Below are 17,048 nucleotides of genomic sequence, written 5' to 3' on the forward strand. Positions count from 1 at the left end.
GCCTGCGAAATAGACAGTAGACAAGACGAAGAAAGACCATTGTCGCAAAGAAACATTCCTTAAATCGCCGGTTCGGCAGACGGCAGCCGTTTGGAGTCTGGACTCTGGAGACTAAAAAAGTTGTTTAGTTATTTCGAGATTGTTAACGTCGTCCAAATTTAATAAACTGAAGAAGAACAAATTAAAGTAATGCATCCTTGATCTTTCCCATAACGGTTTGCATAATAAATTTATCACATTTTCTTCTCCCGGCCCAAAGGTTGAATCCCCGACCCTAGCCCGATAGAACATTTAAGAAGATGTAAATCATCAAACCTTGATCTCTTCTTTCAAATATTGACTACTAAACTGTTGAGCTAAACTTGTGTGGCGGCACCTTTTTTAATTTTTTTTGAGTATTACTGACTCCGTTACAATACAATATTCGTTCATAACTACTTTCTCAACCTATTCAAACACAAAAATGAGCAATTGTATATCACTAGAGCACAAGGTCCTTTGCGTAATCTCCTTATTACATACCATTTGGGTTTCTTGGAATATGCATTCCTGCATAGAGGCAATAGTCTGTTATTCTTGTCATTTAGGTAAAATCCAATATTAACGTAACTATTGGTTAAACTAACTGATAAATTAGTCTCATTGATATTAGTAAGTTAGTTGAATTGTATTTAATTGTGAGATTAAAAAACAGAATTTCTGTTTATGATCTCAGATTAGTAGTTTAGGTGAGGGACTAAATAATTCTTGAAGTTGGACATTTACATTGAACTGAAGAGTGATTATTTGAGAATTTATTGATTGTGGTATTTAGCTGTTACATATATACCTACATAATATTGTTGCTTCATTAAATCTCTTTGTTTCATAAGTAATTTTATTTATTTATTATTTTTTTTTTTGGAAAAAGTTTCATTAAGTTAGACTCCTTGTTTGGAAAAAGTTTCTTTAGTGCTTATCAGCCTAACTATATATGAGCAAACAAACACACCCCTCACCCGGATGCAGGTACCCACCATTTATCATCTTATTATTTTTTTCAAAAACTTCCACATAATAAAATAATAAAATTCATTACTTATACTAAAACATAAAATAATAAAAATATTTAAATATAATAACTAAACTATTAATTTTTAAAAATAAACTTAGTAGTTTAGATATAAAAATAGTAAAAAGTTATACGAAGTTATAGAAACTTTTATAAATAACTATATATTAGTACTTATTTTACTATATATATATATATATATATATATATATATATATATATATATATATATATATATATATACATATACATATATATATACACACACACATGGTGGGTTGGGTGGGGTTCTAGGCGGGTTTTGTACACAGAATTCAAATCTAACCCAATCCACCGCGGATTTACTTTTTTAAGACTCACCCCGACCAACCACCCACTATTACCTAAAAAATTCTGACCCATGCGGAGTAGATATCTACGGGGCGGATTGAAATTGTCATCCCTAATAAGCATTGTTGCTATATGTTTCATATTTTGGTTATGGTGAATAAGTTGATACACAATATATATATATATATATATATATATATATATATATATATATATATATATATATATATATATATATATATTTTGTTGATACTAAGACTTAGTATAGGTTGGTTAGAGTCTGTTACCTAGTCTATTGGGTTTGTTTGTGTAGTTCAATTCCTTCTTCTGTGGGATTACACTCTATTTATTGCTTCTGTAATTCACTCAATAATACACTTTTAGTTCACACTCCCATATGGTATTAGAGCCTTAACTCTAATGAGATCTTTTTCCTTCCTCTCCTTTCCTTGGTTTTTTTTCCCCCCCGACATGGCTGCCACACCTCAAGCTACTGTCATCCAAATCTATGCCCCTTCTCATCTTCCAATTAAACTTACCACATCCAACTTCCCCATTTAGAAAAAGCAGGTGGAATCTACACTCACCGGCTTAGACCTTGTAGGCTTCGTTCATGGTACGAAGCCAGCTCCGGCGAAGTACACGGACGCAGCGCAAACAGTATCTAACCCGGCCTACATGGCGTGGTATCGACAGGATCAAATTATCCTGAGTGCACTTCTAGGCAGTTTGACCGATTTTCTACAGCCTATCATCTCATCGGCTTCATCGGCGTTTGATGCTTGGACTCGGCTATCCACGACCTGCGTAGCCTCATCCCGCAGCCGCATTGTCTCGTTGAAAGCAAAACTCGCGAAGAACCCCAAAATGGAATTTAATTTGTAGAAAATCAATTCCAACTAATTTTTTGTACAAAACCAAAATTACATATATATACGAAATACAGTATATATTAACAAAATAGGGTTTTATTTTATTGAAAATAATCCCACCACAACTAGTACGAAACTAGTACAAGGGATGTAATTTCTACGAAATTAATGTCACTACACTTGGTACGAAACCAAAAAATATATATATAAAAAATATATATAAAACGAGAGAAAGGGTTTATAACCTGAGGTTTTAACCCAACACAAGAAATGAGAAGAAGGAGAAATCCGAGTCGTGTGTACTGTGTACACACATTCTCTCCTTAAAACCGATTCGCCACCTCCCGAGGGTGCCAGAAGCGTTGTGGCGTCAATCTACCAAGATAAAACGGATTACGACTTTGGTTTTCAAGCACTCAAACTCAAAGCCGGGCGAACTCGAACACAAGTTGAGCACTCCGTACGAAATATACGGAAGATGTTGGCAAAAATTTTCCTTCGTAGCAAAACAAGAGTTGAGAGTACATGGAGAGGAAAAACAAGAATGAAAGTTTTTTGAGAGTTTCAATCTTGGCGTGCTAAAACTATTCGCCAACATCCTAGTTTTTATAGGGAAGAGATGAGTTAGTAGCCCATTAAATGGCACATTAAACCAACATAAATTCAATTTAAATTAATAATTGGATTATAACGTTTGAAACGGTCATACTTATTATCAAAATAATATCAACGGTCACAAAATTAATATATAATTAATTCGTATCGACGATAATGACTTATTTTAAAATACTTGAGTAACCGAGAAGATCATAGATACAAAAGGTTAAAGATTCAAAACTGACTGAAGCTTCCGAAATAAAAGCTCATGCTTAAATAAGCACCAACTCGTACTAATTATTTAGTATTGGTTCGGTGCATCAAAGCACCATCAACCGAAGTGATGCAAAATGCTGCAATTCCCAAAACAAGTCAAAGCTTCCTTAAACTTAACTTAAGCTCTCTGCTTAATCAGTTGACCAGTCGTAATTAAGCATTTGGCTTAATTAACAACTTTTGAAAGCTTTATTTTTTTTTTACTTCTCTCAAATATATTCACTTTGAGAATTGTCTTATTCAATTATAATTCATTTTGAGCGTACAACATATCAAATTTTTCGTCTCACTACGAAAAGTGCAAATCCACTTTGATTCGACTCAAATTGAAAGTGGACCCTGATAAAGCTTAATGTTAGTGTTGGTTAATTACTATTATTTAGTTTCTTATTTGAATTATTCTCTGTGGTTGTTACTGTAACTACAGGGTTGCCTTTCATCTCTGTATAATTCTTTGTATAAAAGCCTATGCATGGCAACAATAAGATATTGAGTTTCCTTCCCTAAATACTTTACATGGTATCAAGAACCACTCATACTCAAACGAGAACTTAATTTTTTTTTTCCCAACCTTCTTGATATGTCAATCACAGCCCAGACAACTGTTATCCAGCTAAATGCCCCTACGAACTTCCCTATTAAACTAACACCCTCCAATTTTCCTGTATGGAGAAGACAGATTCAATCGTCTCTCATTGGATTAGACCTTGTCGGATACATTGATGGTACCATACAAGCACCTGCACAGTTTACTGATGCAGCGCGAACCTCAACTAATCCTTGTTATACCATTTGGTACATGCAAGATCAAGTTATCGTTAGTGCCATTCTCGGTAGTTGCTCCGACACAATTCAACCATTGATATCCTCTGCTGCAACAGCCTATGAGGCCTGGGAACGCTTAACTACTAGTTATGCTAGTTCATCTCGTTCCCGTATTGTATCCCTTAAAGCAAAATTAGCCAAAAATCCGCTAGGTGGGTGTCCTGTTATTGAGTATATGCAGGAAATGCGTTCAATTGCAGATGCACTTGCGTTAGCACAGAGCCCTATTGGCGAAGAAGATTTGGTGATACATATCATGACACAGCTAGGAGAAGAATATGATTCACTGATGTCCGCTCTTCGTGTACGACTAGAGCCTATTTCCTTTGCTGAACTTTCTGATGTTCTCACCGATCATGAGCGCCAACACAAAGAAAATGTTGAAGCTAGACAGACGTTGCTTGCTACTGCTAATGTCACTCAAAAACAAAACCGGAGAACTCAACCCAGTAGGTCCAACTTCAATTCAAACAAAGTTGCCGGCAACCAACAAAATGATATGAGTTCTGCTCCATTTCGCCAGTCATGGCAGCATCAGAATTCTTATCGACCTGGACGGAGAAATGTTGTTTGTCGCTTTTGCACCTTGGTCGGGCATGAAACACGAGAGTGCCGAAAGTTGATGCGTTTTTTAAGGGATAATAATGTTTCAACTGATACTCGATCCGTTCACAATCCAGTGGTAAACACTACTATGACGTCGACGATGACACAACAACCATGGTTGTTTGATTCTGGAGCATCCCACCATGCAACTTCCAACCCTGCAACGTTGAGACAGTTTACAGAATATGGTGGCCCAGATGAAATTCATCTAGGAGATGTAAAAGTCTTGAAATAACACACACTGGACACACTATGCTACCCACATCACACCGCTCTCTCACTCTTTCAATGTTCTTTGCGTTCCTAAATTACAGAAGAATTTAATTTCCATATCCAAGCTATGCAAAACTAATAATGTCTCTGTTGAATTTTTTCCTTCTTATTTTCTTGTGAAGGATCAGTTAACGGGGGCGCCTCTAATGCGGGGGAAGAACGTACATGACGTGTATTGTGCTCCATTGAGTTGTCCTCCGCAAGTTAACACTGCAGTTAAAACAACAGTTGCTAATTGGCACCACATCTTAGGTCATCCGTCAAATAAGGTTCTTGCCAATGTCTTGAAAAATAATAATGTTACTTTGGATTCAGTCAGTAGCTTTCATTGTCCCTCATGTTCGCTTCATAAAAGTCATAAGTTGCCATTTTCTGAAAATTCCTTGGTCGGCACTAAACCTTTGGAATTGGTCTATACTGATGTTTGGAGTTCTACACAAAGATCTGTTGAGGGGTACTTTTACTATGTTATCTTTGTGGATTATTATAGCAAGTATATATGGCTATATCCACTAAAAAATAAATCTGATGTATACATTGTCCTTTCCCAGTTCAAGAAATTAGTCGAAAAACGTTTAGATCACAAAACTATCTCTATGTTCTCAGATAATGGGGGAGAGTTTCAAAAACTAATTCCATTATTCAATGCATGTTGAATATCCCATCTCACCAATCCCCTCATACACCTGAACATAATGGGACTGCAGAACGACGACACAGACATATAGTAGAAGTTGGTTTGTCGTTACTTCACTTTGCATTGATGTCAATAAGTTATTGGTCGTATGCATTCCAAACAGCAGTCTACTTGATAAATCGTTTGCCCACCCCTGTCTTACATAATAAAACACCCTTCCAAGTTCTGTTCAACACCACACCAAATTATGAAAAACTAAAACCATTTGGGTGTTCGTGTTATCCGTGGTTACGTCCCTACACAAAAACAAAGGTTCACCCTCACTCAAAATCTTGTGTGTTTTTGGAGTATTCTACTTCTCAATCAGCATACAAGTGTCTTGATCCTAGTACTGCTCGGGTTTATCTCTCCCGTCATGTTCAGTTTATAGATGATGTGTTTCCTTTTTATGCATTAACATCGTCATGTCACAGTTCTTCCCCTGCAGGTCCTTCTGAGAGCTCCAATTGTGTATTAAATCCACATGTGCTTGCAAATACCACTCCATTTAATACCCCGATTCCTGTAGCGCCTATGCCACTATTACAGCCCAACACACCTACACCCTCTCAAACTAGTAGTCCCATTCATCCTCCCAACCAAAGTCCTCAACATTCACCTATGCTACCTACCATGCTAGATGCTATCTCTGGTGAGTCTGAGTCATCTACAGATTTACAAATACCTCAGGCTAACAACCCACCTCCACGTCGCTCAAACCGTATCCGTCGTCCCAATCCCAAATACGTCAATGACAAATTTGTGAATGTTACCACTGCCCATCCAATATCAACCACTCTTGAGCCATCGTCTGTTGCTCAAGCAAAATCAGACCCACTCTGGCGTCAAGCCATGAATGATGAATATCATGCACTTACAAAAAATGACACCTGGGAGCTGGTTCCAAGAACTGATAAAAAAATGATTGGTTGTAAATGGGTGTTCTGAGTTAAACGTAAACCTGATGGCTCGGTTGACCGTTATAAGGCGCGCCTGGTGGCAAAGGGTTATTTACTGGAACATGGACGAGATTATTTCGATACGTTTAGTCTTGTGACAAAACCAGCAACCATTCGCATTATCCTTTCATTAGCCTTGTGCCATAATTGGCCTTTGAGACAATTGGATGTGAATAATGCATTTTTACATGAGACTATGCATGAACAAGTCTACACGGTCCAGCCTCCTGGGTATTCTGATCCGCAGTGACCCACGCATGTATGTTGTTTGGAGAAGGCTTTATACAGACTCAAACAAGCACCCCGGGCATGGTACCTGGAGTTGTCTGGTTTTTTGATAGAATTTGGTTTTAGAAAGTCTCAAGTAGATTACTCTTTATTTATTTATCAGACTAACAGTGTACTGGCTTATTTTATGGTTTATGTGGATGACGTGGTTTTAACAGGAAACAACACAAGATTTTTGGATTATTTTGTTGCACGATTGGGGCACAGGTTCTCTATTAAAGATTTGGAAATGCTCCATCTTTTTCTTGGTGTTGAAGTAGTCTCTACTTCATCTGGTATATTTTTATCCCAAGCCCAGTATATTGCAGACATTCTACGACAAACAAAAATGGGTGATGCAAAACCAATTCACACGCCCGTAGGTCCAAAAGCAGACCTCCATGAAGATGCTAATTCATCACCAAGTGATTCTATGGTCTATCGGCGTGTGGTCGGTTTGTTACAGTATTTAGCAATAACACGGCCGGGCTTGAGTTTTACAGTAAATCGCTTGGCACAGTTTATGCATTCTCCAACGGAGCATCAATGGCAGGCCGTGAAGCGTGTCTTACGGTATCTCAAGGGCACTATGTTTCACGGACTATTTTTGTGGAGAGGGACTCCCATCTTTTTATCACCCATTTCTCGAAAACCTTTTTTGGGTGGGGCGGTGTTCATGACGGCGGGAAGTCTACAACTGGCTATGTCATTTACTTGGGCTGCAATATTATCTCATGGAGGTCGGTGCGTCAAAAATCCGTTGCTCGGTCCTCCACCGAAGCTGAATACAGGGCATTGGCGAATACCGCAGCTGAGGTAATTTGGATTCAAAATTTGTTGGTGGATTTGGGAGTGAAGCTGGTGTGACCTCCTGTGTCATTTTGTGATAACATGGGTGCGACATATGTTTGTAAAAACCCGGTCTATCATTCTCGTATGAAACATTTGGCATTGGATTATTTTTTTGTTCGTGATTATGTTGCCGACGGAACTTTGCATGTTCGACATATTTGAACGAAGGATCAAATTGCCGATGTGTTAACAAAGCCTCTGGGCAGAACTTTATTTCAATCCTTTCGGTCCAAGCTTGGAGTCTCCAATGGGTCCTCCATCTCGCGGGGGCGTGATAAAGCTTAATGTTAGTATTGGTTAGTTACTATTATTTAGTTTCTTATTTGAATTATTCTCTGTGGTTGTTACTGTAACTACAGGGTTGCCTTTCATCTCTGTATAATTCTTTGTATAAAAGCATATACATGGCAACAATAAGATATTGAGTTTCATTCCCTAAATACTTTACAGACCCCACATATAGTTTGTACCACAAAATAACCACTAAAAAATTACCATTTTATACTAAAAATTCCAAACATCATAGTCAACTAGTACATATGCCAGCATTCTCATTGCACATTGGGTGCAGATATATACAGGATGTCGCTCTGGGCCGAGCATCTTGCAACTCGATCTGAAAGCTAGCTAATTGTTTTAGGAAATACTGATTTGTTGATTTTGATTCAAAGATTATTGAACTGTACGGTTCTACTTTAATGTGCTTGAAAAGGAAGACAATTCAATTTAAATCGATGTTTACTTGAATTTTATCACGAATATATTAAATTTCCTCCTAAGTTCAATTCTTGGTTGGAAAACATGTTCATTCTGTGTCACATGGCAGGTAGCAAAGCGAGAAATAACTAATTATAACGTATCATGTCAAATGAGATTTTTACATTCAAAATGTTACTTTTCCTATGAAATTTTTAGCTCAATAAATTTATTATTTTCTAATTTGGTAATAAAGCTCTTTATATTTACTTGGATGGATTTGAAGAGGATTATATTTTACACCAGTTTAATACCAAATTAGCATTTTTACATGCATGCTAATAATATAATTATATTGGTTGCAAATTGTTTACAAGTTCGAGAGTTGGTTTAATAGAAATTTTTTAATTTAATAATTTAATTACTGCATTTTATCATAATTACTACGTTTTACGGGCTTAATTAGCTCACTGGTTCAATATAGAGTATTTGGAAGAAAAGATCAGCTTCGAACTTCGGCAGCGACAATGTGAGATTATGTCCAAAGTAAATAGATTCATTGTGCGCATATACATTTGGTCCTGTTTGTTGAGTCATTGAATCATCGTGAATTACATTTTCCTAAATACCTTGTCAGGCCGAGATTGAGGATTTAACCTTTTAGAGAAAGAATGTCTACTACATCCTCTTATTGCATAATAAATAGAGATGATATCTACTTGAGTTTTGACTTCAAAAAAAAAAAAAAAAAGACCTTTCCAAAGAAACTTCCATGACCGGCCCTTCGTCAACTCCGCAGACGTTTGTAGATCATAATACATTAATATGCCTAAGTTTTTTCAAAATTATTAATGTCGTCCAATTTAATGAATTGAAATTAAAGATCAAGCATTTCATGTTACTTAAATAGCATGCATCTTAGATTAGAATTGATGCACCTTAACAAATTGGTGGCAGATCACAAACTTGTAATTCTTTTTTTGAAAGTTACTGGCTCTATTACATTGTAGTATCTGTTTATATACTTTCTCAACCTACTAAAACACAAAGAACCAATAACGCCTCGACTGAGGCTCGAACTCATAATCTTCCAAATGGAAGTCCAACCCGGGTACTACTAGACCACATAGTCTTGGTCACAAACTTGTAATTCAAATTGTCCATCATTCACATGTATTGTCATTTATTAGTTGGCGCAAAAATATTGTTATAAATAGTCCACATAATTCTACATAGCCAAGTTAAGGATAGCTCTAGTTATGTCTATAGGGATCCTTCAGGCTTCCTCCCTTCAAAATCTCCTATACCAAAACCACCGAGTCACATTCCAAATCTACATATAACATCTATATATATATATATATATATATATATATATATATATATATATATATACACACACACATACTTAACACAATGACAAACCATGAGGATATTGCCCATATTTCTGACACAAAACTCAAATACCATACTTGTTTGAATTTGAAATTCGCATATCCAATAATTTTAAGAACATTTTTAATAGAGTTTTTGTTCAGTTTTTGAGAAAGAAAAAATCATAATGTGGTTTTTACACTAATGGAAAGACTGATTTTTAGAGTTTTTACTGTAAATTAGAATTTTGTGTGAGGCCCAAGTGAAAAGAGAAGAAGAAAAAGGAAAGGAAGATTAGATATGCACGTGTGGCGCAATATTTTTTTTAAATTTTTGTCAAATTTCTATTTTTTTTTTCTTTTTCTTCGTTCTCCCACAAAAAATATCACTACGATTAAGGATGCCCTAAATATAACATTGTAGCTTTTAGGTTACTAGTTAACATTATCTTTAACGTATAACTATCAGCTGGTTTAGTCTAAGTTCATGCTTGAACTTGAGTTTGGCAACTACAACATAAGCAAGCCTCTTTAGCCTTATACAAAATAATTGTTACATAATTAGTAAAATCCTAACTCAATGAACATTAAACCACTCAAATACTAACAGGGCAATGTGAATATAGGTTTATTTTCTTAAAATGAATTATTTTTGGTCCCCAGATGGTCAAATCTGCCGGCCAAAATAGGCACGATAAAAATGACCCGTTGTCGCAAGGAACTTTCCAAGACCAGGTATTCCTTAACTCGGCTGTCATTTGGGAACGATGTGGCTATTCCTTCAGTTGAAGTTGGTTGGGCAAAGAAAAGATTTTTTTTTTTTTTGTATATATTATAATTTCTTCTACCATCAACTAATTTTTTAATTCCAAAATTTGTCAAAGCTTTACCCAGTCAAGTCTTCTCTTCGTTACATTCAGATGGGAACCAAGAATCCATTGTCTTCTCTCTTTTCTTCTTGCTATAAACCCCCAGAACTCATCTTTGCTCCTGATTAGCATCTGGGTTTCTTTGAGTATCTGTTTATCAAGCTTGCATTTCTGCAGAGAGGCCATTTTCTGTGACTCTGCCCATTATTTAAGGTAAAAATCCCATATTTACTATTGGTCAAACTGGTGTTTCTGTTACCTCAAACTTTGTAAGTTGGTAGTTGAGTTGTATTTGATTGCAGAGAAAAAAGAAAACCCTTTTTTCTGATGATGCAAAAAGAGTCATTTAAGTTATTTACATGGAATTTGAAATGATCTTTGAGGATTTTATAGATTATGCTATATAACTGTTTGATATATTCTGCTTTTTTGCTGCAATAAATCTTTTGACTTTCTTGTCTGAAATGAATTTGAAGGTGAATTGGGAGGAGGTTTCTGTTGTAGTCTCATGGCTCATTTAAGTTATTCTGAGTCAATGTCTGAGGGTTCAGAGCATGGACAAGGTGTCCAAGTTGTGCCATTTAAGACCTCTACTGGGTCTTTAAGGGTATTGCTATTACATGGAAATTTGGATATTTGGGTGAAGGAGGCCAAGAATTTGCCCAACATGGATATGTTTCATAACAAGTTAGATGCCTTGTTTGGGAAATTGCCTTCAAAGCTTAGCAGTAAAGTTGATGAGAAGATCACTAGTGACCCTTATGTCACAGTTTCGGTATCTAATGCTGTGATTGCTAGAACATATGTGATCGGCAACAGTGAGGATCCGGTTTGGATGCAGCATTTTTATGTCCCGGTAGCACATTATGCATCGGAAGTTCATTTTGTTGTGAAAGACAACGATGTTGTTGGTTCTCAGATTATGGGCGCTGTGGGGATCCCCGTGGAACAATTATATTCTGGTGTCAAGGTCGAGGGCTCATTCCCAATTCTTAACTCGAATGGGAAACCGTGTAAGGCTGGGGCTGTACTCACTTTATCAATTCAATTCACTCCAATGGAGAAGGTTCCCCTTTACTATGGCGGTGTAGGATTTGATCCTGAGTATCGTGGAGTTCCCGGTACTTATTTCCCCCTTAGACGAGGAGGCAGGGTAACGCTGTATCAAGATGCTCATGTACCTGATGGTTGCCTCCCGAATATATGGCTTGAAAATGGCGTGCAGTATCATCACGGGCAGTGCTGGCATGATATATTCAGCGCAATAAGTCAGGCTCGTAAGTTAATCTACATTACCGGATGGTCTGTCTACCATTTAGTTAAACTTGTTCGAGATGGTAACGATGCAAAAGAAAGCACTTTGGGGGACCTTCTCAAAACGAAGTCTCAAGAAGGCGTGAGGGTGCTGCTACTTGTATGGGATGATCCCACTTCTAATAGCATTCTTGGGTATAAAACTGTAAGTTGTGTTTGTTCAGCACCGAGAATAGAAATTTGTAGTTTTTCTTTCTGTGAAAACAATAGAACAAATTCTTTCGAGTATAGGAAAGTTTGGCTAAGTAAGATTTTACTCTATTCCATAACCGTTAGCAAAAAATCATGAGACTCGTGCATAGTTTTGCTCGAGTTTGAAACTATTACCAATATTTCTCATTCTTGTGATATATAGGATGGAATCATGCAAACGAATGATGAGGAGACTCGTCGCTTTTTCAAGCATTCTTCGGTGCAAGTGCTGCTTTGTCCACGCTCTGCTGGAAAGGGACACAGCTGGATCAAAAAGAAGGTGCGATCTTTGTTCCATTCTCTTCGTACATCCTTACCTATAGGGCTTTAGGTCCAGTTTCTATAATCTCTTTGAGAAAGCATTGTTTGACGTTTGAGGAAGCTGCAGACTTGCTTTAAGAGTTCCAGATTTTAACTTGTTTTTGTCATCAGGAAACTGGAACAATCTACACACACCATCAGAAAACTGTTATAGTTGATGCAGATGCGGGTAACTACAGGAGAAAGATCATAGCTTTTGTTGGAGGCCTTGATTTATGCAGGGGGCGATACGATACTCCAAATCACCCTATTTTCAGAACATTACAAACTGTGCACAAAGATGACTATCATAACCCAAATTTCACGGTAATCCTTGAACGAATTCGATCTTTGTGTTGCTTGACTATCATACTTATGATGCCTATTTATGACCATCAAAATCTAAAACTCTTTCATGTTTTCAAAAACAAAAGATCTGTTAGTGATTGTGTTCTTCTGTCACGTTTATAACTTGAATAGGGACCTACTACCGGTTGCCCAAGAGAACCTTGGCATGATTTGCACAGTCGGATTGAGGGCCCTGCTGCATATGATGTCCTAACAAACTTCGAGGAGCGTTGGTTAAAGGCTTCGAAACGCCATGGATTACAAAAGATGAAAGCTTCACATGATGATGCTTTACTCAAACTTGACAGAATTCCTGAGATTTTAGGAATAGCAGATGCCCCATTCCTAGAGGAAGATGATCCCGAAAGTTGGCATGTCCAGGTATCTACGAAATGAAATTTACCTATGCTTCTTTCTCGTATATTTTCTGCCACTAACTAAAATTTTTTCTGATATCTAGGTTTTCCGGTCCATTGACTCTAATTCTGTTAAAGGTTTTCCTAAAGATCCAAAAGAAGCCACAGCCAAGGTAAGCAATCTTTTATATATCTATGTCGTCTCGAATGATCTGTCCTAATACTTTTATGCTAATGACAAGAACTAATCAATACATTCTGACATCCGGTGGTACAGAACCTAGTCTGTGGGAAGAATGTTCTGATCGACATGAGTATACACACTGCGTATGTAAAGGCAATTCGTTCTGCTCAACATTTCATTTACATTGAGAACCAGTACTTCCTCGGGTCATCATTCAACTGGAACAACTACAAAGACTTAGGTGAGAGCATCTTTTTAATATCTGCAGAATAAAATTGGAAAATTAGATTAATTGCCAATTTTATCAACTGTCCTTTTAAAGTGCTCCGTAATTGAATTTCACTGCCACAGTTATATAGTTGATTTGAATTATCTTCATCCATCTTTCCATGCTAAAGGCCTTGTAGTTTATCGGTATAAGATTGTGACTCTACGTAGTAGGATTGCGGTTAAACATCCATTCTCCCCAACTTTCCCTTTTCTCTCAGTCTATGCAAGCAAGTCTCGTCTCTTTCCATTTTCCAACAATTATTTACATGATTTCATTTTGCGTTGACAGGTGCAAACAATTTAATACCGATGGAAATTGCTCTCAAAATCGCTAACAAAATCAGATGCAATGAAAGATTTGCAGCATATATTGTTGTCCCAATGTGGCCCGAGGGTGTTCCTACCAGCACACCAACTCAGAGGATTCTCTTTTGGCAGGTAGGCTTTTACTTCAAGTACCAGGTTGATGTAATTTATGCTGTATCCTTAGAAATGTTATTTTGTCGCATGCAGTATAACACGATGCAGATGATGTACGACATAATATACAAAGCTTTAGTAGAGGTCGGGCTGGATAAGACATATGAACCCCAAGACTACTTGAACTTCTTTTGTCTTGGCACTAGAGAGGCGCCCGATAATGCAACCAATTCAAGTGGCAAGAGTTCTTCAGCAAACACTCCTCAGGTATGCCTAGTCCCATGATTATGCTTGTGTTTCTTTCGTTTCCAACTAGCCAATTGTGTCGTTTCTTGTTTGGTTATGCTCTATATGATACTTTTTCAGGCACTATCCCAGAAAAGCAGGCGATTCATGATATATGTCCACTCGAAAGGGATGATTGTGGACGACGAGTTTGTGATAATGGGGTCTGCCAATATCAACCAACGTTCGTTGGAAGGCACCAGAGACACTGAAATTGCAATGGGTGCATATCAGCCTAACTATACATGGGCAAACAAACACACCGGACCACATGGCCAGGTAATTAACCACACAACTAGGGATGACAACGGGTAGGATATCTACTTGTAGGGTATCCCATCCCATTCCAAAACCTGTTTATTATATTTAAAATATGAGTTAATATCAGCCGGGGTCCTCTGAGTATAGTGACACTGCCACGTTTAGTCATAAACATTCAATTTAATCATCCATGGTCCTTCAACTTTCAAATTTAACTTGCCGTGGTCCTTCCGTTAATTTAACTAAGGGTAAAGTTAGGACTAGGGTTGGTTAAAAATTTGAAAGTTAAAAGGCTATGGGTGGTTAACTTGAAAGTTGAAGGAATACGGGCGGTTAAATTAAAAGTTTAGAACTAAATGTGGCAGTGCCACTACACTCGGAGGACCTCAGCTGGTATTAACCCCTTGAATACTCTACTACTGAATACAAGGTTTTCACTACTACTCTAAACCCTTGAGGGATATAATTTTGCCTACCCAAATCCCTCCTAAGCCCAAATTATTAACTACTCGAACCCGTCCTATTAGGGTTTAGGAGGGTCGGGTGCCTATTATTAGCCAAACAACTGCACATGTGCAACATTGTGTGTAATAGTCCACAAGTATATATGACAGCACTTTTGTGGCCCATTGGTTGCAGATATATGGATATAGGATGGCGCTTTGGGCCGAGCACCTTGCAACACCCGATGCCTGTTTTGAGCAACCGGAGAGTGTGGAATGCGTGAGACGGGTGAGGGGTCTTAGCGAGCGCAACTGGCAACAATATGCAGCTGAGGAAGTGAGCGAGATGAAAGGCCACCTCCTGAAGTACCCTATTGAAGTTGACAGAACAGGAAAGGTGAACTCTTTGCCTGGGTGTGTAAACTTCCCCGACATGGGAGGGAAGATCATAGGGACATTCGTTGGCGTCCAAGAAAATCTCACCATTTGATCAATTGCATTGTCTGTTCTCCACATTTGTTGTTGTTGTTACCTGCATTACTACCCACATCCGTCTTTTCCTTCAATTTTTTTTTTTTTCTTTTTTGTTAAGTGTAAACATTAGGTGAGGTGGCTTGATTCTAATATAATAGATAGGCATAAACTCGAATACATTTCTAAAGAGTTGATTATGATTTCCATTATTTAGGTTTCATTTTAAAAATATTGTAGATCCCAGTTCAATGTCTACTTATGCGGGATCATTGTTTATTTTGAATAGTGTTTTTGTTTTTTGCTTTTTTACTTTTTAAAAAGATTTAGAATGTTTTCCTGTTTTTAAAGGAATTTTTTGTATTATTGAAGTGAGCTATTTATGTTGGCTAAAGTGTCATCTCGCACTGATAGTACTAATACACATGGACTAGTAGCTAAATCGATCGCCCTAGTTCAGCGTTCGACTGGTTGGCGGTCGAAAGCCTCTTGAGTAGATGCTGGTTCTAGAATTGGTCAAAAAGTCTCCTTACTGTAATAAATGCGAGTATTTATAGACGAAGAGGTGGGGAACACAGTCCGGGTTACCGGCATGGCGACCACGTGGTGTGTACGTGTCTGTATGCGCACCAAACCCCCCGCAACACCTAGTGACGACACGTAGGGTTACACGGGGTTGAGGTCCCGTGCGGCTGGGCAAAGTTCGGGTAGAATAGTGGTCGGGGAGGATGTCGGTCGGGAAACAAAGATGACGCTCGAACCGTTCGGCTTCGCTCGGGATAAAGTAAGAGTAGGTCAGCGGTCAAAGTCCGATCGGGTGTATAACCTATCAAGAGCAGCCCCCCCCCCCCCCCCTCCCCCAGCTCGGGTCCATTTCGAGGGGCCACAGAGAAAAGGCTCGAGCTGGAGTTCATAGACACCCGGGATGTTCTGACCACTCGGTAAGCCTAGAGGCTTCTGTGGGCACGTGTCACGCCCTGGTGGCCTTGGGATTCGAACCGGACTTCTCGAAAAGGAGAGATATTTTTCCCGCCTAAAATCCTCTATAAATAGGGCCTTTGTGAAGGCCTTGGCCACGCTTCCTCTGCTGTAAAAATCGGTCGAACACTCCCGAGCAATATTTACGCAAGCCTTTTCAACTACTCCTCAAGTTTCCAAGTATAAGCGATCGGTAAGCCTTTTCTTTCTCTTATATTTTACACTCGCACAAATTTATTTAATTCGTTCGCTCTAGCTTTTAGCATGCGGGTTTTTAACTCGAGCCCTCCCTCTGAAACGTCCTCCTATCCTCTGTGAAAGGGAACGATGTCGATCTCAGATAGCCAAAACGTCTCCAAGGCGGACTACGATGATAGGGTCGAGACCGACATCGACCAGACGATGGTCGAAGAATTTTCTGAGGCGACGGTCGAGACTCAACAACCAGCTCCTAGGAACGACGAAGCTGAAACCTCAGGGCGTGAAGAAGGATCCCCGGAAGAAAACAATCGGGAAACTCCAACCCGCACCCTTGGTTTAGCCCAATCCCCACCTGTCCCCTCGGTCCGTAGGTGCCCTAACCGGAAGAGGCACCGAAGGGTCTCAGAGCAACCCAGAAGAGGGTCCTAAGATGATCTTCTTAAATAGTGAGACGGTGGATCGGCAAAAGTTCCTGCTGACCACAAAGGAGGTGGCCAAGATAT

At 38.4% G+C, this 17,048-nt stretch overlaps 1 protein-coding gene and 1 long non-coding RNA gene across 2 annotated transcripts; one reads left to right on the forward strand and one right to left on the reverse strand.

The window, feature by feature from the left end:
* Positions 1 to 385: 385 nt before the first annotated feature.
* LOC109168140 lies at positions 386 to 9,357 on the reverse strand. The gene is made up of 2 exons (XR_002051996.1): positions 9,315 to 9,357; positions 386 to 447 (listed from the first exon to the last, which is right to left on the reverse strand). It is a non-coding gene; the product is annotated as an uncharacterized LOC109168140 (long non-coding RNA).
* A 1,140-nt stretch (positions 9,358 to 10,497) lies between these two features.
* On the forward strand, positions 10,498 to 15,609 carry LOC109168139 (phospholipase D beta 1-like). The gene is made up of 11 exons (XM_019317186.1): positions 10,498 to 10,735; positions 10,999 to 11,981; positions 12,192 to 12,308; positions 12,461 to 12,655; positions 12,809 to 13,057; positions 13,137 to 13,205; positions 13,310 to 13,457; positions 13,776 to 13,924; positions 14,000 to 14,173; positions 14,273 to 14,470; positions 15,092 to 15,609. The coding sequence occupies exons 2-11, from the start codon at positions 11,031 to 11,033 to the stop codon at positions 15,383 to 15,385; spliced, it is 2,544 nt and encodes an 847-aa protein (XP_019172731.1). The 5' UTR covers positions 10,498 to 10,735; positions 10,999 to 11,030; the 3' UTR covers positions 15,386 to 15,609.
* The last annotated feature ends 1,439 nt before the right edge of the window (positions 15,610 to 17,048 follow it).

This window comes from Ipomoea nil, unplaced genomic scaffold (genome assembly GCF_001879475.1).
Source record: "Ipomoea nil cultivar Tokyo-kokei standard unplaced genomic scaffold, Asagao_1.1 scaffold3172, whole genome shotgun sequence".
Lineage (NCBI taxonomy): Eukaryota > Viridiplantae > Streptophyta > Magnoliopsida > Solanales > Convolvulaceae > Ipomoea > Ipomoea nil.

Excerpts from the sequence above, each read along its gene's own strand:
- LOC109168139 (XM_019317186.1), top strand. The coding sequence starts at position 11,031 with ATGGCTCATTTAAGTTATTCTGAGTCAATGTCTGAGGGTTCAGAGCAT. Across the intron at positions 13,058-13,136 it reads CCGAAAGTTGGCATGTCCAG|GTTTTCCGGTCCATTGACTC; the intron begins GTATCTACGAAA and ends TCTGATATCTAG. Across the intron at positions 13,458-13,775 it reads GAACAACTACAAAGACTTAG|GTGCAAACAATTTAATACCG; the intron begins GTGAGAGCATCT and ends TTGCGTTGACAG.